This window comes from Aristolochia californica, unplaced genomic scaffold (genome assembly GCF_029961685.1).
Source record: "Aristolochia californica isolate CCGP_79_NKW_82.1479 unplaced genomic scaffold, dmAriCali1.0.hap1 SCAF_2, whole genome shotgun sequence".
Taxonomy (NCBI): domain Eukaryota; kingdom Viridiplantae; phylum Streptophyta; class Magnoliopsida; order Piperales; family Aristolochiaceae; genus Aristolochia; species Aristolochia californica.
In genome coordinates, this window is record NW_027181881.1 from 44,000,325 (window position 1) to 44,024,289 (window position 23,965).

A 23,965-nucleotide genomic window follows, 5' to 3' on the forward strand; every position below is an offset into this window, starting at 1 on the left:
TTTCGCCCCACTTTCCCCTGGGTAAGTGAAATACATTTCACATAGGATACGCACTAACCGGCCCATAATTTCCTATTTCACTTCTCTCCCCTATACATTGCACATAGGCTGCGCACTAACCGGCCCATAATTTCCTATTTCACTTCTCTCCCCACTAAACTCTCACAGGGACGATCCTCTGCTTCAAACGAAAACACAGAAGAGGAACGCAGTTGCATCCATCTGATTCTTGACCTCGAATATTGACAGCATCCCTCGTGTAGAAGACGGAGAGATGTAGAGATCTCGATTAGATCCGGCTCGCGCCTCACATGTCCTCCTTGCGATCCCCGCTATGAACTTCTCTAGTCTGCAATCCAGGGTCACGGCAGCGGCGTATATTCCTCCTCACAAAACCCAACTCCACCCTCGCATGCACTCCTTTAACGCTCCTTTCCCCTCGTCTCTGCCGAAACCGGCAAACTCTCCTTTGCTGTCTCGCGACAAGTATTGGATCCTTGCCGCCACTCTCCTGATCTTGCCTTTCGTCTTTTACTTGTTCGCCATTGCACGCGGGGTACACCTCTCGTCTAAATTCTCCGAGCCTAAGCCAAAGGGTTACGGCGTCATCATTCACGCGGGCTCCACAGGTTCGACCGTTCGTGTTTTCGAGTTCTTCAGCGAGAGGGGGATTCCATTTGTCGGGTATGACGGCAGCAGTGGGACTGTAACGATGAATTCTCCACGGGCCCTCATGGATTTCGTGGATAATCCTGAGAATGCAGGTAACTCCATTAAGGGGTTGATGGAATTTGCCAAAATGAAGGTGCCAAAGAGAGATAGGAAAGACACCAAGGTGAGACTGATGGCTACCGGGGAGCTTGGACGGGTGGGACCTACTGCGAGGGATGGGATTTTGGAGTCGTGTAGGCAAGTTTTGAGGTCTTCAGGATTCTTGTTTATGGACGATTGGGTGTCTGTGTTGACAGGTGGTTTGTTTGATGAGACTTGGACACAAATTTGTTTTCTTATTTCTAATCATTTACTGCGGTCAGTGAGTCAGCCTTCCTTCGAACTTCTTCGAACTTTTTTTTTTATATGCATACATTAGGGGATCATACTCAAAGCAAATAGTTAAGAAAAAAGTAGGATGATCAATAAGAGTTGTAAGCTCGTAGTTTGTCAGGATTTCTGTTTCCTCATTGAGTTCTGCAGTGGCAGTTAGATTCTGGAACTCAAAAAGAAATATTCAAAACAACTTACTGCAAAAACGAGCTTTGACTGTGGTAACTGCTTGTAATCCAGATTTTTAGAAACAATCTTTGAATTTTGAAACATAATTTTTTTTTTTTCATTTTTGGGATTCACACTGTATTGATGGAAACTATGAGGAAAAACTTTGAAGAAGACTAACTTAGAAATTTTCCGATTTCCTTTTGCCCCTTTATTATTGCTATCAAGTGCTTACGGTATCTATCAATTCTCCATTATCTTAACCATTTTTTTTTTTTGAAAATGTATCTTAAGTATTTTATTGGTCTCTAATCATTGACTGAGTTCTCTTTTCATGAAAGGAAAGAAAGAAATGGCTATCGTGGACTAGGAGGTTTACTAGTGTTTTGGGGGCCATTTTAATATTAGTGGCCCTATCTATTGTTTGGTCACACATTTGAAAACATGGTAACTTGGGGTGGATTCCTCTGCAAATAAAGGTCTTCCGATCACACTTTTTTACATTTCTTGATCTATTCGAACTGAATCTGTGGCCACCTTCCCCCATCCAGTAGATTTGGCTGTGACAAGGTCCTTTATTCTCTCTAATACGATGTACTAATATTCAGAACAGATATTTAAGTTGTCCTTCAGCAAACATGGTAACTTGGGGTGGATTCCTCTGCAAATAAAGGTCTTCTGATCACACTTTTTTACATTTCTTGATCTATTCGAACTGAATCTGTGGCCACCTTCCCCCATCCAGTAGATTTGGCTGTGACAAGGTCCTTTATTCTCTCTAATACGATGTACTAATTTTCAGAACAGATATTTAAGTTGTCCTTCAGCTATACTGGGTTTTCAAGTTGTTAATTTACCGAGTGTTAAAGGGATAGCAGCATTCTTTACAACAATCTGTACCTCATTACAATAGCTGAAGGACCCATATGAACATCTTTTTCAGTATCTGGTGTGAAAGATCAAGGGTACTGAGATGGAATCTTGATGCAGGTCAAGAAGAAGGAGTATATGCTTGGGTTGCTGCAAACTATGCTCTTGGGACTTTAGGAGGTGATCCTCATGACACCATAGGGATAATTGAACTTGATGGGGCTTCTGCAAAGGTTCTATTCATTCTTTATTCATTTCATTTGTCAAGGTGCTGTTAAATAACCTTACTTGTATTTTGAGCTACTTTTTGTCTCTGGTTTCGTTCTTGATAGTACTCTTTGCAGAATTGTGGTTTATTCATTGGGAGTACAAAAATATTTGTGACATAGAGAAAAAAATCAGGAATAAATGATTAAGTATTGTTCAGTATATTTATCCTCCTCCCTTGCAGGTTGTCATGGTTAGATACGAATGTATATGTTGATTTTATATTGAAGGAGTTTAATTTGGAAAAGGCTTAAATTAGACAAAAGTCACGGGCTAATAGAAACAAACTATTTAGGCTTTAACTGAATTTGCTTAGACAAAACTACTGACTAAAGGTGAAAAGGGAAGAAGATTGAGAGAAGAATCAACAAAAAGAATAAGTTTAGGGAAGAGAGAAATTTCCATAAGAGAGAATGGGGCTGAAGACAATTCAGTACTTGATCCCTCACCTAACTCTTTTTTTACATTAGGTTTAATAAGGTATACAGTTAAAGTAATACCCATTCAGCTCATAACTTAAAGATTAACATATAAATAGTTCCACACCCAAGAAGTGGGTTCTCCATTCAGTAAATGTCTTATGAGATATGGAGGGGGGCTTGTGCTTGCCATTTGACCCTTTTCCTATAAGCTACCATCCTATGCGGCTTACCCCTGTCTCAAGTGCAGCCTCCACTTGATTAGAATACCCCTAAACTATAAAACAATTATATCTTGAAACTTTCCCTCAAGATGGAGCATATATTTTTGATACAAAATATAACAAATTACTTTTGAGATGAGTGCAGAATTAGTTTGCCGCTTATGGGAATCAAGTGCGTGGGGGGTTCTCATATGTTAGTTAGGCTGCGTCAAGGGTTAGACTTGAGCCTTTACACCCTTGGGCATGGTCTTGGTCTGACCATTGACCTGGTCAAAGCATTGGTTCCATTCCTGATATGCATTGTATCCATACTATGAAGTGAGCTATATGGTGCAGTAGAACTTTGCGTTTTACTTCCCTAGTCCAGTGCAACAAGGTGGTTCAGATTCAAGGAATCACAACATTGAATACTTCCTCTACAGTATGGTTAACCTAAATTTGAACAATAACTTAGAAAACTACAATCTGGATTCAAGTTGATTAAGTGAACTTGAAGGACAGAAAGTAGTGTTTTTTCTGCTGTTTAGAAAAGTAACAAACAGAGAAAAAGTACTAAGGATAAGCTTATCCAAAAGAGGACAAAAACTAGAATTTTATTCAATAGCAAAAGATTGGTTTTTGAGTTACATATGTGGGCTTTTTATAGTCATACAAATCAGCACAATGGGAAACTCATATGCTGTCAACAATAGGAAACAAACTCCAATTAGGATTTTCTACATCTATCTTTACTTACTGGAAAGGAAACTCAAAACAGAAAACTACTTCTAACTTGATAACTTTAGGTTTACTAGTAATTAGGAAACAAGGACTCAAACTTAAAAAAGGAAACTGCCACTAGAAAAAAACTTCCTAATTGAAGATGTTAATCAAAATAGCTAGTTTCTAAAAACAACGAGTTACTTGTCTAGTTAAAACTTCTAATTTCAGCATGCTTAAAATAGGGAATTGCAATTTAGAGAGACTTTCTATTCTTGGAGCTTGAGCCCAAAAAATGAAATTCAGGTCTCTTTAAATCTCTCCTTCTTTAATTTTCTTTCATAAACTTGAGATATTTTTGGGTGGTCTCTTATTCTTAAATATTCTTCAGCTAACTCTTCCACATTCCGGTTTACTGCCTCATAGTCCTATCATTTTTATTTTTCTTTTCATTTTTTAGTGTTTCATATTTCCCATGTGTAAAAATCAAGATTTGGGTGAAGGAAGAGGAGAAAATTGACAGGAGAAAATGAATTTTCTGAAGAGCCTGAAAAGGCTTCGTTTGGAACTGTACACGAATTCCCCGACTCCTTAAATAAGTGTTTTGAGTTACATATTACAAAAATACCTCATACACTTAATAAACCTTAATCTCCTTATATCTTCCTAACTACACATCCTATGTACATGAAAATTTAACCACTAATATAATTAACATGCAGAATAAGATTGCATAAAGAAAATTAACCGCTAAAGTGGTAAAATGACCAAAATACCCCTGAATATATTTTCTAACACTCCCCCTCAAACTGGAGCGTATATATCCAGGAGTTCCAGCTTGTTGCAGAATAATGTAAATTCTCACTTTCCAAGGGCCTTGATGATGACATTTCCTAATTGATCTCCAAGTCAAACAAACGGAGTTACTACCTCTTTTTTCATCACCACATCTTGAATGAAGTGGTAATCCACTTCTATATGTTTAGTCCTCGCATAGAAAATTGGGTTACTTACAATAAAGATTGCAACCTGATTATCACAAAACATGCTCATCGGCTCATCCTGGTTGAAACATAACTCTCGTGAGACTTAACCTCCTCCTCAAACTGGAGCGTATATATCCAGGAGTTCTAGCTTGTTGCAAAATAATATAAATTCTCGCTTTCCAAGGGCCTTGATGATGACATTTCCCAACTGATCTCCAGGCCGAACAAACGGAGTTACTACCTTTTCTTTCATCACCACATCTTGAATGAAGTGGCAATCCACTTCTATATGTTTAGTCCTCACATACAAAATTGGATTACTTACAATAAAGATTGCAACCTGATTATCACAAAACATGCTCATCGGCTCATCTTGGTTGAAATCCAACTCTTGTGAGACTTAACCTAACCCACATCAACTCGCTCACTATGTGAGCCATCGCCTTGTATTCAGTTTTCACACTAGACCGGGCAACAATATTCTGTTTTGTACTTCTCCAGTAACCAAATTTTCTCCTAGGAAGACATAATATTTAGAAGTTGACTTTCTGTCCAATTTGGACCCTACATAATCTGCATAAGAGAAAGCCTCTATCTTCATATGATTGTTAGGTCTAAAGAAAAGACTTTTTCTTGGTGCTCCTTTCAAATACCCTAAAATTCTCCGTGCATCTTCTAAGTGTATTTTTTGAGGATATTCCATAAACTGACTCACTACACTTATTGCAAAAGAAATGTTAGGTCTAGTAACTTATGCATAGATTAATTTTCCCACTAACCTCCGATATTGTGTTCTGTCATTTAATTCATCACTCTACTCATCATGGAGATCATGTCCTACTTACATTGGGGTATCAACTGGCTTGGCTCCCAACAAACCATACTCTTGAAGCATATGTGTGACATACTTACGTTGGGTCATCACAACGCCTTCTTTACATTTCGCCACTTTAATGCCAATAAAGTATTTCAACAGTTCCAAGTTTAGCTTGAAAATGTGCAGAAAAATGAGACTTGGTATCCTCTACACTAGAAATATTACTCCCAGATAATATAATGTTATCTACATACACCAAAAACCCAAAATTCTAAAGGACCTCTTCATCACAAACAAGAAGTGATCATAATGACTCCTTGAGAACCCCATAGATAGCAAAACCTTCTTGAATTTTTCAAACCAAGCACGTGGACTCTGTTTCAGCCCATAAATCGTCTTCTTAAATCTGCATACTTTATGTGTCTCCCCCTGAGTAATATATCCTAGAGGTTGCTCCATATATACCTCTTCTTCTAGATCACCATATAGGAAGGTGTTTTGAATGTCCAACTGACGTAGATACCACCCTTGATTCCTGCAACTGAGATCAAAATACAAACCAGCGATAAACGAGCAATAGGTGAAAAGGTTTCAAATACATCGATACCAAAGGTTTGAGTATACCCCTTCGCAACCAACCGAGCTTTATACTGCTCAATAGAACCATTTGCATTATATGTGATAGTATAAACCTTGCAACAACCAACAACTTTGGCCCCTTATGGTAGATCACACATTTGCCAAGTGCCTCGATCTATCATAGCATCCATTTCAACATCCATAACTTGCTTCCAATGAGGAGACGAGAGAGCCTCCTGCAGTGAAGAAGGGATAGTGAAGGTAGAAATGGACAAAGCAAAATTTTTATAGGAGTTAGATAAGGAACAAAAAGACACAAACTGAGATAACGGATACCGTGTACCTTTACCTTTCTTGACACTCTTTTTGAATGCATCTGAGTGCAATAGGAAGATGTAGATCATTACCTCCAGGATCTTGAGACGAGTTAGAATCGTGGTCCGGTAAGAGAGTCGGTGGTGATACTTCTTTTCGGCATTCATATACTTGTAATGGTTTCTCGATAGTGACAACTTGTGATGGTCCAATGGGTTCATCAACTGGTACAAGGATAATTGGTGCCGGTTTTGGTGAAACAACATGATCAGAAGATAAAGATATAGAGGAAAAGAACGACACATCCTCAAATCAGTAGATACAAAGGTTTTTCTAGTGGACGGGCAAAAACATTTGTACCCCTTTTGTGTGTGAGAGTACCAAAAAAATACATGCATAACTACTGGAGGAGAGAACTTATCCCTGGAAGACCCGAAGATGTGAGCAAAACAGACACATCCAAACACTGGGGAGAAATAGGAAATAATGGCATGGACTGCAAAAGAATCTGCATAGGAATTTTTTTGTCTAACACAAACGAAGACATTCTATTAACCAAGAAACAGGTTGTAAGGACAACGTCACCCCAATAAGACTTGGGCACATGCATCTGTATTGTCATTGTTCTAGCCACCTCTAGTAAATGACGATTCTTACGTTCAGCTACGCCATTTTATTGAGGGGTAAAGATACACAATTTCTGATGAATAATTCCCTATTCTTGACAAAAGACCTGGAATTTAATACTCATGAACTCGAGGCCATTATCAATACGCAAGATACCAAGCGAAGCAACAAACTGATTTTTTATTTCATTGAAGAAAAGTTTGAATACCTCAAAGGCCTCAAATTTTTCCTTAAGAAGGTAAATCTAAGTACACCTACTAAAATCATTGATAAAGAAAATAAAATACCTATGACCAAATTGACTAGTTACATGACAAGGACCCTAGATGTCTGAGTGTACAATCTCAAATAGATGACTGGTTTTATGAAACGAAACTGAAAACGAACTTCTATGATGCTTGCCCAGTTGATATGTCTCGCACTGAAAAGAAGAGCTCGTCGGAAGCTTTGGAAAGACTTGAGTCAGTTTTACTGTAGTGGATAACCTACCTGCAAATGCCACTGTAGAGGAGAATTTGTGGTATGTAACGCCTGAATATTATTCTGTCGATGGTTCTCCAAGTAATATATAGCCCATCTCTCTCACATGCAGAACCAATCGTCTTCCTCGTCTCGAGATCCTGAAAAACACCTTGAGTATGATAAAATGTGAGAGAACAATTCATTGACTTGGTTAGTTGACTAATTGACAACAAATTTAAAGGAAATTTGGGTACAAGAAGCATTGATTGAGGAGACAAAAAGGAAGCAGGAGTGACATTGCATACTCCTTGATCATGAGAGGTAGAACCATTTTCAAGGTTAACTTGTTCGACACACAATGACTCTTTTAAATCGAAAAACAATGGTGACATACCTGACATGTGTCTGGAGGCTCCTGAGTCAAGAACCCAAGACGGTGACGAGTCAACATGATAAATTGCCATACCTGAGTTAACACTGGTAGAACTAGGAATTGGGATGGAAGCATGAGCTACAAATGCTGAGATCGAGGCAGCAGAGATCTGTGCCATGCATTGAGCTATCTGCTGTTGCTGCTGTATCAATAATTGCATCTCATCTGGAGCACCTGGTGTAATTGTCATAGAAGAATATAAACTCCCACTTCCACTATCAGGAGTTGTGGAATTACCCCATGTAAGTTTCCCAAACTTAACCTAGCATCTGTTAGAATAAAGATTATTTTTGCCACAATGAACATACTTCCTTTCTGACTTACCATCACCACGTCCTCTACCTCTGCTTGAGCCCTCTCTACCTCGGCCTTTACCTCTACCTCTAGAGGAATCTATAGGAGCTGATGTAGTGTTGGAAGTATTAAGAGTAGTGACTTCCATTATCTTACTTCCTTTACCTGCTCTAGGTACAATAGTCTTCTCAGCCCTCATAATACGATTAAAAGTGGTAGAGAGAGTAGGAATTTCATCTGAAGCTAACACTTGGGCTTTAATTACATCAAATTCAACACCTAAACCATCCAAAATTTTTTGCAACAAGTATCTGATTGTTTTCTCAACTCCTTCTCATCCGTAGTAAACAAATGATATACATTAATCTCTTGCCATATGCCGAGGAATGCATTGTAATATTCTGTAATAGTTCGATTTCCTCATTTCGACCCAAAAAAGTCTATATACAACTCATAAACTTGAGAGAGATTACTCTCTAGTGCATATAAAGATTTTAGAGACAGCCACATAGTCTTTGCTATCTCACAATTCATCACCTGATTTCTAAGAGTAAAATTAATACTATTGACAATCCATGTCAAAACCTGATTGTCCTCTGCCTCCCAATCGTCATCTGGAGGCACTGGGGATCATCTCGGATAAAATTCAACTTCTTTCTACCCTTAAGATACATTCTGACAGATTTGGCCCAATTAAGATAATTGGGCCCTATCAATTTTTTGGAAGTAATCATGATGGTATCCTTTCCATCAAACCGAAAATTTTCTCTAGCCGGGGTATAAATTTCTCATGTCTCGGCCATAATACTGATATATGATTACAAAATAACCAATTTAAGCTTCTAGGCAATTTCCAAATTTATCACCAAGGTGGGTCCCACACACTAAATTAGGGTTAGGGCACAAAAAATAGGATATGCGCACTTCAATAATCCAATAATCAGCAATTCACAACTATTTCAACCAATATCATGCAAAAGGAGTAGCAATTAGAGCTGACATCATCATTGGGTGATGATGCATGCATCCAACCCTGGGTTGGGTGACACAGATTTCAAAAAACTTAATTAGGGCAATCAAAGTGTAAAAAGTCCTTCAATGATTCATAAAGATCAATGACCCTAAGGTTATGGTAGAGAAAAGAAGAAAAAAACTTAACTTTGATGAACTAGCATAAAAACCTGTAGTTTTTCTCCTTCCAACAGGTCGTCCTCTTCAGAAAATGGTAGGAATTTGCAGTAGAGCAACGATCTACTGCTTTGATACCATGTAAAAATCAAATTTTGGGTGAAGGAAGAGGAGAAAATTGAGAGAAAAGGAGAAAGGAGAAGAAGAATTTTTGAAGAGCCTGAAAAGGATTCGTTGGGAACTGTGCGCGAATTCCCAGACTCCTTAAATAAGTGTTTTGAGTTACAAATTATAAAAATGCCCTTATACACTTAATGAACCTTAATCTCTTTATATCTCCCTAACTACATATCCTATGTACATGAAAATTTAACTACCAATATAATGTAACATGCAGAATAAGATTACATACAGAAAATTAACCACTGAATGTATTTTTTAACACCATGCTTTATGGAAGTGGGGGTACAATGTATTCTCAGGAAATGTGAAACAATATGACATGCAGTTAGCTCTAAAAAATTTTAGACCATGCAATTCTTGATTGATAAGAGTGTCACTTAATAATTAGTGTATGATTAAGCTATCACTTGTATATGTAGGTTACATTGGTTCCAACAGAACCACCTCCAATGGAATTTTATCGATCGGTCAAACTGGCTGGAATTTCGTACAACCTATACAGTCAAAGCATCCTAAATTTTGGTCAGGTGATCCTGCAGTTCACTATGTTTCTTTCTTATATTTTGATATGCCATTTCACTTTTTATATTTAATAGGTGGCTTATTGATAGTTATAGAGATTAACCATTTTATGGCTGTGGATGTAACATTGTATGCTTCTTCTTGTTTGAGAAGGAAAAAGTTGTTGCGGGAACATGGTCCTATGTTAGTTTGGAGTTGAAAAATTTTCTATAATAATTAGTAGGGAAGAGATTTCCTAACTTTGGGCTACCTATCTGAAAGGAACAAAAACCAACTTCAACTAGGTATTAGAGTGATTCTAAGTTTGTCTATTTTTGTGTAGCAGTTCATGTCCGTATGTTCTGCCCATATTGGTCAGGCTCCTTGTTGAGGTCTAGATGTGAGGGAGGGTGCATAAGTAAAAGGTCCCACCTCTTTTTGTGGCTGTACATGTCTACCATGTCTCAGGGTAGTTGTCTAAGAAAGAGAAGTTTTGTGGTCAAATTTTCAGTATTGACTTGGGTTTGGAAAATGCCTGCACCTATTTGTTGGGAAGAAGCTTTCTCATTTCAGTTAGCCATTCGGAAGGAACCAACCTGACTACAATGTAACTACTACTGTTAGTATTTTTTTTTCAGTACCCATTTTTCAGATCAAATTCTAGATGCATTCTTGTTATCAGTACAAAATAGTAATTAGCATCTTCGTAACACTTTATCTAGTAAGTTCTGGTTCTGCAAAGAAGTTGAAGTGAAATCCAAAACCAACCATTAGAGTAAACTTTGTTATAATCCTGACCTTCATCAGCGGAGAGAGGACGAGAATCTGAGACAAAAGAATTTATTGTTAAAACCTTCTAGCTGCAAATACTTTATGCCCGAGTGATTTGGGCATCAAATTTGTCTTTTTAATCTTTTCCCCGGCTTTTTCTGTAGATGAGCTAGCCAAAAAATTGCTGTGGAATATACTGTCCTTGGATGATTAGCATGTGTTAACTATATTAAATAGGCTTGGATTGTTTAACCATATTTGGAGTTTTCTCCACCCTTCGTTTGTATCCTTCATTCTTCTCCCACCAGCTGACATTCTTCTTTCAAGTTATCTGTTCTTTCTAATATGCTGAAAAGAATGAATCCCTAAATGACTTAATTTTCTGTCAGATTTTCTTGAGAAAAGTTTATTAGCATGGATTCAATAGAAAGTGAACCTTGGTGGATCTGTATCTCTTTGCGGATCTGTATCTCTTTGCCTGTTATAAGGTTCGAGTGCAGTTTAAGATTTCAAAAAGCTTCTGTTATTTATGGGATGCTTGTTGCGTGGTGTTTTTTGTCATTATATTTTCCCTTTATTTTCTTTGGAAAAATATTTGCTAGTGGAATTCACAACATATCACCTCTGTCATTGTGTTGTACAGGATGCGGTATGGGAATCATTGCATAAGAAACATGATGCCAGATTGTTGACATCATGTAAGATTTACTCTTTAATGTTTTATTTGTTCATATTTTATACTTTCTGATGTTCAGTGTGCCAGCATGAAGTGGACTTTCTTTTTTCTATTTGCTCTTGTAATATTCGAAGTTTCTGTAAAAGGTGATAGGTGATGGCAACAGAATGTTCACTTGTCAACTTCTTTTTTCCCCTCATCTTGTTTTTCACCCTGAGGAATATGATGTATATGAAGGTTTTGATGGTGACAAATGTGTATGCACAAAAGACTTTTGACCACTTTTGGTCCGATTTTATTGTGGTGATCTTTTCAGGACAAAACTGAGGCTAAATGCTGGAATGAATGGTGTTGATGGTTGTACATATGTTGTTACCCATCCTATACCAAATTCAGCATCCAAATTAGTAACTCCAATAAAATGGGATGCAGTCATTTGAAAAAGTTTAGATGAATCATATTCTTGGGCCATCTGATTGTGTTAAGTCACTCAAATGATTACGGGGCAGAAGAAGGTCCTGTGGCCAGTTGGCAAAGGAAGAAGTATCAGCTTTTGGTCAGTCTTTTACGCTAAAAACCCTCGAAAACTTGCAACTGTTTGTGGTTTGATCACTGATAGAACCCATGGGGCATGGGGCATGAAGGGCAAAAAAGGGAAAATGTCCAAGGGGCATGGGGCATAAGGGCAAAAAGGAAAAATGTCGGAGGGGTGTGGTGCATGAGGACTAAAAGGAGTAAACCTCCCTCTTCTTGATAAGATAAGATCCCACTAGATTAACTTTATTTTTAATTGATGTAATCTTTCAATTTCTAGAATCTCTCATAGATTGATGTAATGTTTTCAATTTCCTAGAATCTCTCTTTGAGTTATGTAATCCTAGTTGTCCCAGATAATGTTATAAATAGGGGGTGTTAGCTGAAGGAGAAGATTAGTCAAGCCTTTTCCAAATCTCTTTTGCTCTCCTCTCCATCTCAAATTTGTGCCCTAGCACCCCTCATCTCTTTTCTCCTTCTCTCTTTTCCTTCTAGCCTCTCTCTATCTCCCTCTCTTCCTCTACTTTACTCCTCTCTTTTTCCCTTCTCTCTTATTTTAACCCTCTTAACTTCTCTCTTTAAACTCTACTTTGCAATTTTATGAAATGATAAGGAACTTTTACAAGTGGGTTCTTATCAATCACTCCACAATATATCCAGAACATGTCCTAGTAACCATGTGACTGCCATCCAGGTTGATCTCTTTGACCATGTAAGAATGCCAATACTATGAAGGGAAAAGGCACTTGCAAGTGGGAATAGTGAAAATTAGGAACTTGGAGATGTCCATAATTGTTCCTTAAAGAGCAAAAGAAGTGGATCCAGTTATGTTTGAGCAATGAATTCCTGAAGATAGCTGGTGCTGAGTTTTTTCCTAGTAATCTTATCAGAAGCAGGGGTTCTACATTTGCCACTTGACAATAGGAGAAGGGATTGAAGTCTTACCCCCACCAAGAAGCTCTACTATTGTATGAGAAAAAAATCTTAGAAATTATGATCACATTAGGGAAGAGAAAGTAGGGGAAAGCCACTAATCAGTATAGGCTTGTTAGTTGTGGCTATTGTACACGGATATTCTTGAATGTGAAAGTGAGCCTTGGTTCTGGCAATTTCAAGATTTTGGTCCTATAATTAATGTATTATTGGAAATGCATAGCTAATTTTGAAAATTTTGAAGTGTAAGGTGTGATATAAAGTTGTATGGTTTTATGTAGTTAGAGAGTCTACATGGATTTGGTTACATCTAGAATGGGATGAAGTGCAGGCCACAGTTTCTTAGATGTTCCTTGTGGTGTCTAAAAGATCTTTTCCTTGCTTGATTTGTTGCAACTACAAAGAAGGATACAATTTTTCTTTTGTTTTAGTTTTATCTTTCATGAGAGTAAAGAGTAGTTTATCTCTAATGACAGTAAAATGAGTAACTATTCATGTATATTATTGATATCATTGTGAACTCCTTTGCAGGAATTAGTTCCCTTTATTTGTTTAAGTTAATATGTTTACAAGTGATATGCATTTAATTTTATGTAAACATTCGCCTTTCTAACATCATGTCTTAACTGAGCATTAAATTCATCTTTGCTAATTATGCAGCGACAACTTCTATCCAGGATATCAGAACAAATCCTTGCATCCCTAAAGGATATAATCAAGTATCAGACCAAACAATCTCACTAAATGCAAGTGAAGGGAAACACCAAGAGTTCTATGTGGGGGGAAATTTTTCTGCGTGCAGAGCTGAAGCTTTAGTTTCCCTTCAAGAGAGAGGAGGTATCCATGTGGTCTCTAGAGAGCTTATTTTGGTTTCCTCTGTTCTTTATCTTTTTGCTGGCCTGTCAATTTAAGAAGTGCATGTGCTATCTGAAAATTTATAGTTGAGTTTCTATTTCTTCTTCAGCTTTATGAATGAAGTTGGAATTTGTGAACAGTGTTCTCATATGCTTCCATAATATTTTCCAAGTACTATCTGGGAAAGACAGTTCTTTGGATATCCCGTTCTAAATATCCTTGGTAGGATATTGCTTCCATAATATGTTGTCTTATATTTTGGTGAGAGCTTCAAGTGACAAAATTAAGCTAGTAATATTGAAGCATTTCATATTTTAGCAGTGGTGCTGCACCTAAGTACAATTGTTGAGACCTAAATATGTAATGGAGATATGGAAATTTGTTTGCCTGAGGGTTGAAACACAGGTAGAGATGCTTGACTCTTTTGTGTACAACAGATAATATTTGGTGTAGGCTAACTTCTAGTTGTTGCTAGAATGCATAACTATTTCTATCTGATCATGCCACAACTTACTCTGAAGGGTGTAGAAAGAGGAAACTAAATAAGGAGTTCATTTATATATTAACTCTTTTGTGGTTTATGGGTTGAAGTCAATTTGGTAAATGTAGTGAGACATTCTAAGAGAAAAAATATGACTTCTAGTACTTTTTGTGACCACCATCCACCTTCTAGGCTCTTGCCTTTTGTATTTTTTATTTTTTAACAATGAGAATATGCATTTATTAGAAAATGTCAAGGAGTAGAAAGGGCAATGAGTGGACCAAAAAGAAAAAAACATATCAACTCAAAATCTAGACTGAGGCATGGGTATGGATCCCAAGAACAAGGTTTATTTTGAGTCCTCGTCTCTTGTAAAAGAGCCTGTTAAATGATTGGTTTGAGAGATGGATCTTTTCATGAAAATTCTAAACTTGAGAGATGAGCCTTCTATTGTGGAATTAGCTTTCTTGCTAATAATATGTATATTGCATGATCTCTTACTATTAGGTGTGGTTGTTTGTGTGCTCTGCATGCGTAGATTGTGACCTCTGTAGATCATTGTACAGGTTCATGCTTGGATCCACCATGTGGAACCGCAATGTTGATGACTCATCTGGGAGGTGGAACCCCATCTGCAGCAAACTTTTTCTATACTACAGAGGTGAGCAAATATAATATCCAAGTTGGTCACCAGTCGATGAATTCTGTACAGGAATTAAGTTTTGCCATGCTTATCTAACTTGAGGTTTTTCTTTTTCTTGTTTAATTTGTCCTCTTTAGTTATTTGGACTGGTACCGAGGGCTTCTCTACTGGATATTGAAGCAGCTGGACAGTACTATTGTGAGAGTGGTTGGGTCAAATTGAGAAATGAACATAGAGGCATCGGTGAAAGAAATTTATTAAGATATTGTTTTTCTTCAGCTTATATTGTAGCTTTATTACATGACATTCTTGGACTCCCTATGAATGCTAAAAGGTACGCAGCCTATTCCTTTGCTGCTTCTTTGAATTCTAAATAGTCAGTCTTTCTTGGGGGTTTATTGACCTGAAAGCAAAAAGTTGAGAGTGTAATTGAGGTTGAAACCGTGAGAGACAACTTGCAACACTTGGTCATGGCTGGTAAAAGGCATCTACTTGTGAGGAAGGAGTCTAACATTATAAGCAACAAATGAAATAAAAAGTACCAAATGTACTGAATTTCAAATGTTTAGGGTTCCTTATGGCTGCTTATTGTCCCAAACAGTAATGATGTAGATAATGTGTCTTCTTTGCCAATTGTAAGTTGCTGTATTTTAAAGTTTTCTATTTGGTCCTCTATTGCATCTTTATTCTGTTCTGTTTTTTAAGATTGATCAGGTTATGTATCCACTGCCCGTTTCCCTGAACTCTTTTTTTTTTTTGAAAAAAAGGTGATAGATTAGATAGCTGCCAAAAGGCAACTACGAGGGGGCAATCCACACAATGAGAGATTGTTGATTGATCCCCTTATTAGCTAGCTTGTCGGCTAAGCCATTAGCACTTCTTTTTATTTGAGACTATTTTACAAACAAGTCTAGGTAGGTTAGAGACTTCAAAGAAAGCATTGACATGGAGCCAATAGGGTTGTAAACAGATCAGATTTGGTCTGGATATTGAAATTCCTGATCCGGTCTGATTGCAGATATTTGGATATCCAAAATTTGAATATCCGAAAAACTATCTGAAGTTAGATATCTGAATTCGATACGTCAGATAACATTTGGATTCGGATGATATCTGGATCTAAAATCCAATAAAAAAATAAATAAAATTCTGGAAAATGGCTTAAAATTTGGAAAAAAAATGTGACAATGACAAAAACATTAAAAAGGGAAAAAACCAGAAATATGGGAGCATTGCAATGAAAAACTTCAAATTTGTTGTTGAATCTAATTCGACTTTTGCTGCCTTGGTCGATTTTGCGGTCCCTCGCACTCTAGTTCAATTAATGCCTTGTGGGGATAAATGAATGCGAGAAAAGGGTGTCTTGTAGCTGCTGATGAGCCAGGGGAAGAGAGAAAGGTCTGTTCTTTTGCTCCGATTTGAATCTCCAATTCCAAAAACTTCTCTTGGATTTCTACTTTCTGAAATCACTATCGTCTTTTGCTTTCTGAAATCCTCTTCTCCCGTGTTTCTGTTCCTCTCTGACTCTCATTTCCTTTTTCTGGGCATTGTTTCTATGGTTTCAAATGAAGTAACATATGAGAAACCCTAAACAACTAGTAAGCATATGAGAAGCCGTTGCTGGGTGCTTGGTTGAGGAGGCAGGGACATGTTTGCCCTAGAGACCAGTTGCTCTAGATGAGGCCATTAGAAATGCCTTCAAAGACAAGTCACGAGCATGCATACGTGATAAATTGATGAGTAGCAGCCTCAACAAGCCTTTGAAGGGGGAGGGCAGGCCGTTGAAGTGTTTGTTGTTTCGTTCTTTCCAAATTGTCCATGCAATGTAGGCAAGGTAGGCCTTCCATAGAACCTTTTCGAGCAAGGGGAGGCTAGTTGAGAGGAGCTATTGAATCAAGGCTCCAAATGAACTTGGCATTGTTCCCAAGAAATTGAAGAGGCCTAGGAAGTGATTCCAGAGATTGCTAGCAATGAAACAATGGATCAAAAGATGGTTCACGAATCCTATTGAAGAGCTACATAAGGTGCAAGAGGTTGAGCCCAATGGAACGCCTCTTTGTTGGAGGTTAGGAAATATGAATATTCTACTCTCCATGGCACTCCATGCAATTAATTTCACTTTTAGGGGGGCTTCAAGGGACCAAGCTAATGAAGTTGGACTACAAGGAGAGGGATCTTGAATCAAGAATATCCACTATGCACTTTGTAGTGCTCAAATTTTGTGGGGGTCCAAAGCAGGGGATCCCTGCCCTCCGGTCTGAAAGTGTATCTTCCAAGATTGGAGAGAAGAGAGCATAGCTCCATTGTCTCCTTGTCTTTCATATGCCTTCTAAATTGGAGGTTCCAAGCTGTCACCGTTCCAATAGAGGAGAATTCCCCATTAGCAACTTCTGAGACAAGCTGGTGACGCCTGGTGGAGATGATCATCTAGCCAAGGATCAATCCAAAAACTATTTCTCACAAAGCGGTAGATCATCTAGCCAAGGATCAATCCAAAAACTATTGGCATTTCCGATGCTCGTAGAGGACCTTGTGTGCTTGTGAGAGAGGAGCAATCTTGCACCATATAAGCGAGAGATTCCTGCTGGTGATGTTGTCCAGCCATCTGGTGTTGTTAGCCATGCCAAGTTTGGCCAGGATAATTTTTTGCCAAGGTGCATTGTCGCTGTTGGCAAACTTCCAAGCCCATTTCATAATGAAAGCTATATGAACGTCTCTCACACGCTGAATACCCAGGTCCCCTCCTCTTTAACCCGATAAGTCTCCTTCCAATTTACTAGATGAAACTGAAAGCCTCCCGTAGCTCCTTTCCAAAGAAAGTTACTCTCCAACTTTTCAATTTTCTTTGCAATGGTTTCTAGGTAGTGCAGGAATGAGTGATGATGTGCTGGGATGCTAGCAAGAGAGGCTTTTAGAAGGGCTAGCCATCCTGCTTTAGAGAGAATTTTCCCTTTCCAGGTCGATAATCTCGTTTCCAATTCCTCCACAACCCTATCCAAAGGGAGTGGTGATTTTATCTGAAAAAAGGGGGAGGCCAAGATGGGAGGAGGGGAGAGGATCAGTCCTATAGTCCAGAATGCCCTCAACCTCCCACATGAAACCGGTCTCCACATTGATGCCATAGGCTCGGGCTTTTCCCCAGTTGACTTTCTGGCTGGAGAAGGCTTCATAAATGCCTAATAAGGCTTTAAGATTCTTAAATTTCTAGCTGGTTGCTTGATACAAGCAGCTAGTATCATCAAAGAATTAGAGCAGAGGAATATCCATCCCCAGGTTCCGACACAGGCTGCAAAGAGTAGAGCAGCAAGACTTTTGCCAAGGATGTTGAAAACGAGGGAAGAGAGGATCCCCTTGCCTTAGTTCTTGTGAGCTTTTGAAGAAGCCACAAACCTTCCCGTTGATCAGAACTGAAAACTGGCTCAAAGAGATGTGATCTTGCATCTAGAATTGCCATATATTCTTAAAACTGAGTCTTCTCAGCAAGTAGTCAAGAAGTCACCAATTGGCTCTATCAAATGCCTTCTCCATGTCCATTTTAACAACAACCAGAGGTTTCCTTTTGATCTTAAAGAAATGGTGAAGCTCGTGGCCCGTTGTTGAATTCAAAACATTTTGGCCTTTGAAAAAAGCACTTTGGCAAGGGTGAATTACCGCAGGGAGCACTACACAAGTTGGGAGACCATAATGCAGGAGAGGATCTTGTACACACTAGAGACCAGGCTGAGGGGGCAACGGTCGCTTGGAGATTTAGGCGGACTTTTCTTTAGGATAATGGAGATGGAGGCGCCCAGGGTTATGGCAGTGGTTCCCTTCATGTTTGAATTCCTTCATCATTTGGATCACATCCGTTTTGATTATGCTCCAGCAATGACCGTAAAATTCTGCAATTGATGCATTAGGCCAAGGGGCATCGTCATGAGGCATGGAGAAGCCAATGTCTTTTTTTCATAGAAGGGCTTTCAATCAAGTCCACAATGATGTTTAGAATTGTGCGGAACTTTAGCCAACTTGGCAGAGGCCTACAGTATTCTCCTCTTGGTACAGGTCCTTGTAGAGAAATTTAGGAACTCAGCAGTGATCCTTCCCATATTATCAGGGATCTCTTCATCAAATTCTTAACATAGTGATTTTGTTAGCTCTTCTTCTTGCCAAGGCAATTGCATGGTCTTGTTATTTCTATCCCTCTCTTTAAACCATTTTTACCTTGCCTGCCACTTCCCAAAAAACTTGTCATGATGCATTAGTTTGCTAAGCTCAATTTGGAGATGGATTTGGGAGGAGAGTTCAGCGGCCTCCAAGTTTCTAGCCTCCTCAAGGAGGTCCAACAGATGAATCTGCTCAGCCATTTCCACTTTCTGGTTTGAAATTCGATTATGTTCTGTCAAAGCCCATTCCTTAAGTTTGCATTTTAGCATCCTGAGCTTTTGGATAAGGACCCAACCTGCCTGACCTTGAATTTCACCACCAATTGTTTACAACATCCTTGAAGGCTTGAGGAGCCATGAGTTTTCGAAGCGGATAGAGGCAGGGCCCATCTGGTATTGTTAGTCACGAGCAAGATCAGCTACTGGTCAGATGTGGTTCTCAGGGGGATGTTATCGGACGCACTGTGGTAAAGCTCAAGCCACTCAATGTTGGCAAGAAAAAGTTGAGCTTTGTCATGATGGGGGGAGGGGAGGGGAACTGGCATTTGGACCAGACAAATGACTTACCAACCAAGAAATTTTCTCAAGGTTGTGAGCACCGATAATGTCACTGAATAATCCCCGCATTGAGGAGGTGATCCTGGGGGCAAGAGGTTTCTTGTTGTTGCAGAACCAGTTGCTGTTGAAATCTCCCCTGAGCAGCCATGGTTCATAAGGTTGAAGGAAGGATGACATTCGTCCCAGAAGCATGCCCGCTGTCTTTATCATGTGGGCCTGTAAACTCCACTCAGCCATCAAGCAACACTAGCCTGAGTGTAAGATGCCATTAGAAGCAGCAGTATCAGGTCGGAAGGCCCAGCCGAGGCCCCCATCATGCCAAAGGTCCCTCACCATGCTTGGGGTGACCGATTCCAGCTTTGTCTCTTAAAGAATTACCAAATTGGCTTTGTATTTTTTTATGATATCACACACCTAATCTCTCTTTGAAGTACTACCAAGCCCTCTTGTGTTCTACGATGAAATAGTCATGGTCCTACTTCTGTGATCTTTCCACATCTCCAATAGCTAGTCTTCCTTTTGCTTGATTTTCATTCTTTGGCATTTTCCTTGCCAGTTCTTGCATATGCTCCCATGTCTTAGCATCGTATTTGCTCTTGAGGCAAGTGCAGATTTCATCTTGCATGAGCTCTTCCAACCATCATTTCTTTCGGGAAGATGAGGCCACATTTCTTCGTCCTCTTTTTGTTGATTTAGGCATGTCCATGTTCTTCTTGCTTGGAGTTTGCAAGTCTTTAGCTTGTTTCCACTTACTATGAGTTTTGTTGGTTGTACCTCCAGATTCTGCCAAGGGGTTGGCCTCATCAATAACAGCAGTGTCCTTCCCAGGACAGTTAGTTGAGGCCGGGCAACTGTGGGAGAAGAAAGGAATTGGAGGACAGGAGGTTAGCAGAGAAGAATCTGGAATTTGGGAGTTCAGGACCCTCGAAGTCTCAGGTAACTCACTCTTGTCTTCTCTGGTTTTCCATCAGAAGCACATCACCCCCAAACTTCTAGACCATCTCCATTTCCTCCCTTGAGCTAAGAAAGAAAAGCCATGTGTTTTGGCTGCTAAAGAGACAGGTGGTTTGTTTAACTTTGAATTATACCACTTTTGGAGTCCCTCCTGCTTCTCATCCTCCCACTGGAGAGTACAAAAAGGTATCCTCTATAACGTCTGCTTCTCTGCTCAGTAACATTGGGGAAGACGAGGAAGTTCAATGGGTTCACAGTAGAGCAGTGTCCAGTCATTACCATGGCTTTGATATTCCGGAGCCACCGCACCATGATCAGCTCTGGTTTGACGAGTGGTGAGCACCAGCCAATCCACGTGTGGCTCTGTAGAGCTTCCCTCCTTCCTCCATTTAGTCTCCTGTTTCTGCCGAATGAACTCCTCAAGTTTCTCCAGCAGAGGCCCCCAAGAGAAGCTCTCCGGGGATGACTCAGGAAAGTCTCATGATCACCTTTTCTTCCCTGCTTTCAAGTATTATTACATTCTCTCTTACCTTGATGGCAGTGTAAATGTAGAGTTGTTGCTCCAGAGTTCCTTTCTCCTTGAACATCCTCCCGGGTCCCATGAGGTAGCTCTGAACTGTTGAATAAATCATTTGACTGCCGAGTCTGGGATTTGCATGGAGCTCATCTGGTTGGTCTTAATGGAGATCTTCACAGCACTACACCGCATGTTTTTCTGAACTTTAGCCAACATTTTTCAACTATATTACTAAATCAAGCTCAGTATTGAGCAATTGCACTTTGCTCGTGCTTAATATAATGTGCCAGCCGCCAGGAACAAATATGTACCATAGCCTGACTTTGTTTGATTACTACTTAGTATAATTATTTAATTAAGATACTTGATTAAATCAGCCTTGCAGCTCAAGTAGCTTCTGATCACTTGGGTTTTTTTAACACAAGAATGCTGAAGTTGGATGTGATATTGAAGTTTGATTCTACTTTTTCTTACTCTTTAGAGATCAAGTTACCTGATTTACCATTTTATTCTGTAGAGATCCTAAAAACTTTGTGGTTTCAGGATTGGATTTGCAAATCATACTGTGGGCCCTCCTTTGGACTGGACAATAGGAGCCTTCATCCTTCAAACAGTGGTGGAGCCTGAAACTGAGTCAGATACCCTGGCTCACATCGTTGGAGATGACTCTGTCACACACCTTTCATTATTTGCTATTTTCTTCCTTGCCATTGTTGCTGCATTTTATATATCAAAGTGGCGGAAACCACAGTTAAAGACAGTATATGACTTGGAGAAAGGCCACTACATTGTAACTCGTGTACCCAGGTAATTTCGTTAGAGGATTTATAAATTATGTTCTGTAGAGCAAAGTGACCTTTCAAAATCAAGGAAAAAACGCAATGGATAAAAAAACTGAAATTTTGAAATGAAAATCCATCATGGCTCCTGTTGAAGCATTGAAACTATGGCCTATTTTGGAGTGCTGTCGTTCTTCCTAGCCCACAAGCTTGCCTGGTTCATTATTCTTTGTCTTTTCTGGCTTAACTATGACCTGTGGATTAAAAGGGTGGAGTTATTTTTTGGTGGCATGTAAACTAGTGGAGCTTACCTTCATATGATCACATGTCTACAAACTTGTTGACCGACTACTGATTAAAAATGTTGCATATGTCTAGTCACTGTAAGCACTCTATGAAGAAGCTGGGGCCCAATTTTGACCATTTGAAAGTGACTAAGAGTTGGTTACTAGCCTCTGGAACTGGGTAGCTGCGAGGCCATTAAACTTGTTGGTCTAACAAAAATGGCAATGGCTTCTTCAGGGGTTCACATATGAAGTAAAGGGGATAAACATGCCAATGCCAGCATTGAGCTGATCGTAGCAAAGCATGGAGGAGGAAGCCTCTCGTCTTGAAGCGCAACTGAAAAAACAGCTATGAATTTTAAATACTGAAGCTTCAACCGTTTTATCTACTTCATTTTGTTTTCATTTTGTTTGTTGTAGTGGCGTTCCTTCTCTTCTTCCCTGCAATGTAGGTAGTGGACATTGATGACTCTGCAGGGTGATTACATGTCACCCACCCAACCCGGCGCTCACCTCTGTGGTGGAGAATGTGTTTGTGGACTGCGTAGACCCTTCCTGTGGTATTTGTGGCTCTCGTGCTTCTGGTGACACAACGAAGCAGTACGGTTGAAGGTTTTTAACAGAACCCAGGGTTCGACCACTTGTCGATGGAATGTCAGTTGCCTGTCACTCTACCTTTATTGAAGACAGATTGAAGGAACCGCGGATCATTTGCAATTTTTTAAATCCAGTTTGATCAGTCTTCACCTCTACAGTAAGGTATGGGCTGTACATCGTTATCAAGAAAGCAACAACACGGGGCGTTAGTCAAAGTAAGAAAACAACATCTAGCCTCTAGGGTGTCCAATCTAAATCCTGTTTAGCCTTCTGTTTGCAAGCTTGATATTTGTCTGCAAATGATTGAGATTGCATGCGTAATACAGGTTCGATAAAAAGGAGCTTTAATCGGGATGTCGATTGATGAATTTAGTGAGGCGACAGAGTTTTGTTTCCACCCAAGTCTTGGATCATGATATAACCATCAGCTGTGTCCCCTTCGAGAAATTGTTCAGCACAGGTTATTGTCCTTCACTCCCTTGCCTCACCAGTTTAAAACTTGTTTGGAAATGATTTGCATCGTTAAAGAGATCTGGGTTTCATTTCCATCGGCGGAAGACAGTCGATTTTACTGTAGATGAATAGACGACGAACCCTCTGCTTCACAAACTTCGTGGCACTCCCAGTTTAAACTCGTTCCCAGGTAATGGTTCCTGCAATGAACTTAGGCGGTACGTCTAACAACTTGGTCGTGCGTCAGTGGTGGAATAAACATCATCAACCGTAACTATCGTTCATATTTGCTGCGGCCTGTGTCGCTTAACAGCAGCAGTAATAAATCTGAAGCGGGAGTACTTGGGGACATCACGGAAGACAGATAAGACCAAGGCAGCAGAAACTAAAAATTGAAAAGAAAAAACATTAAAGACCTGGCTCCGTGGTTGGTTCGACTAGCAGTCGCAGCAGTACCACCCACTTCCCGAGACGGAGCATTTACGGCCAATTACATTCTGAGCCAAGGTTAGGAATCACTGCACCCGTAACATGGACGACATCAGAAGTGGTCCTAGCTGAAACATCAGTGATCTTCGTCAGGCTGACAACTCCCTTTCTGAGATGGCCATTGAGAGTAGTAAATCACCCAAATAAGCCCGAAAACGGAAACAATCGTATATTATCCTGACTAGACAAGTACGGGGATTTCCTGGACCACTTTGGTCTCCTGGAGATCCATCGCACCTCGTCTCTCTCTCTAACTAGTTTCATATTGTATTATGCGTTT

At 39.5% G+C, this 23,965-nt stretch overlaps 1 protein-coding gene across 4 annotated transcripts; it reads left to right on the forward strand.

Moving 5' to 3' along the window:
* Nucleotides 1-148: 148 nt before the first annotated feature.
* LOC137955580 (probable apyrase 6) lies at nucleotides 149-22,885 on the forward strand. 4 transcript variants are annotated; one of them, XM_068802588.1, is made up of 9 exons: nucleotides 149-968; nucleotides 2,203-2,315; nucleotides 9,935-10,042; nucleotides 11,431-11,485; nucleotides 13,591-13,767; nucleotides 14,833-14,927; nucleotides 15,047-15,243; nucleotides 21,627-21,890; nucleotides 22,385-22,885. In XM_068802588.1, the coding sequence occupies exons 1-9, from the start codon at nucleotides 335-337 to the stop codon at nucleotides 22,401-22,403; spliced, it is 1,662 nt and encodes a 553-aa protein (XP_068658689.1). In that variant the 5' UTR covers nucleotides 149-334; the 3' UTR covers nucleotides 22,404-22,885. The 4 variants fall into 4 exon arrangements, with proteins under 4 accessions (XP_068658689.1, XP_068658688.1, XP_068658691.1 ...); XM_068802587.1 differs by lacking the exon at nucleotides 22,385-22,885 and adding an exon at nucleotides 22,241-22,369; XM_068802590.1 differs by lacking the exon at nucleotides 22,385-22,885 and adding an exon at nucleotides 22,241-22,369 and having other exon boundaries at nucleotides 149-764.
* Nucleotides 22,886-23,965: the final 1,080 nt, after the last annotated feature.

Bases quoted from the DNA above. Each gene is read 5' to 3' on its own strand.
- LOC137955580 (XM_068802587.1), top strand. From the start codon at position 335: ATGAACTTCTCTAGTCTGCAATCCAGGGTCACGGCAGCGGCGTATATT. The intron at 14,928-15,046 runs GTGAGCAAATAT...TGTCCTCTTTAG, and splicing joins ACTTTTTCTATACTACAGAG to TTATTTGGACTGGTACCGAG. The intron at 15,244-21,626 runs GTACGCAGCCTA...TTGTGGTTTCAG, and splicing joins CTCCCTATGAATGCTAAAAG to GATTGGATTTGCAAATCATA.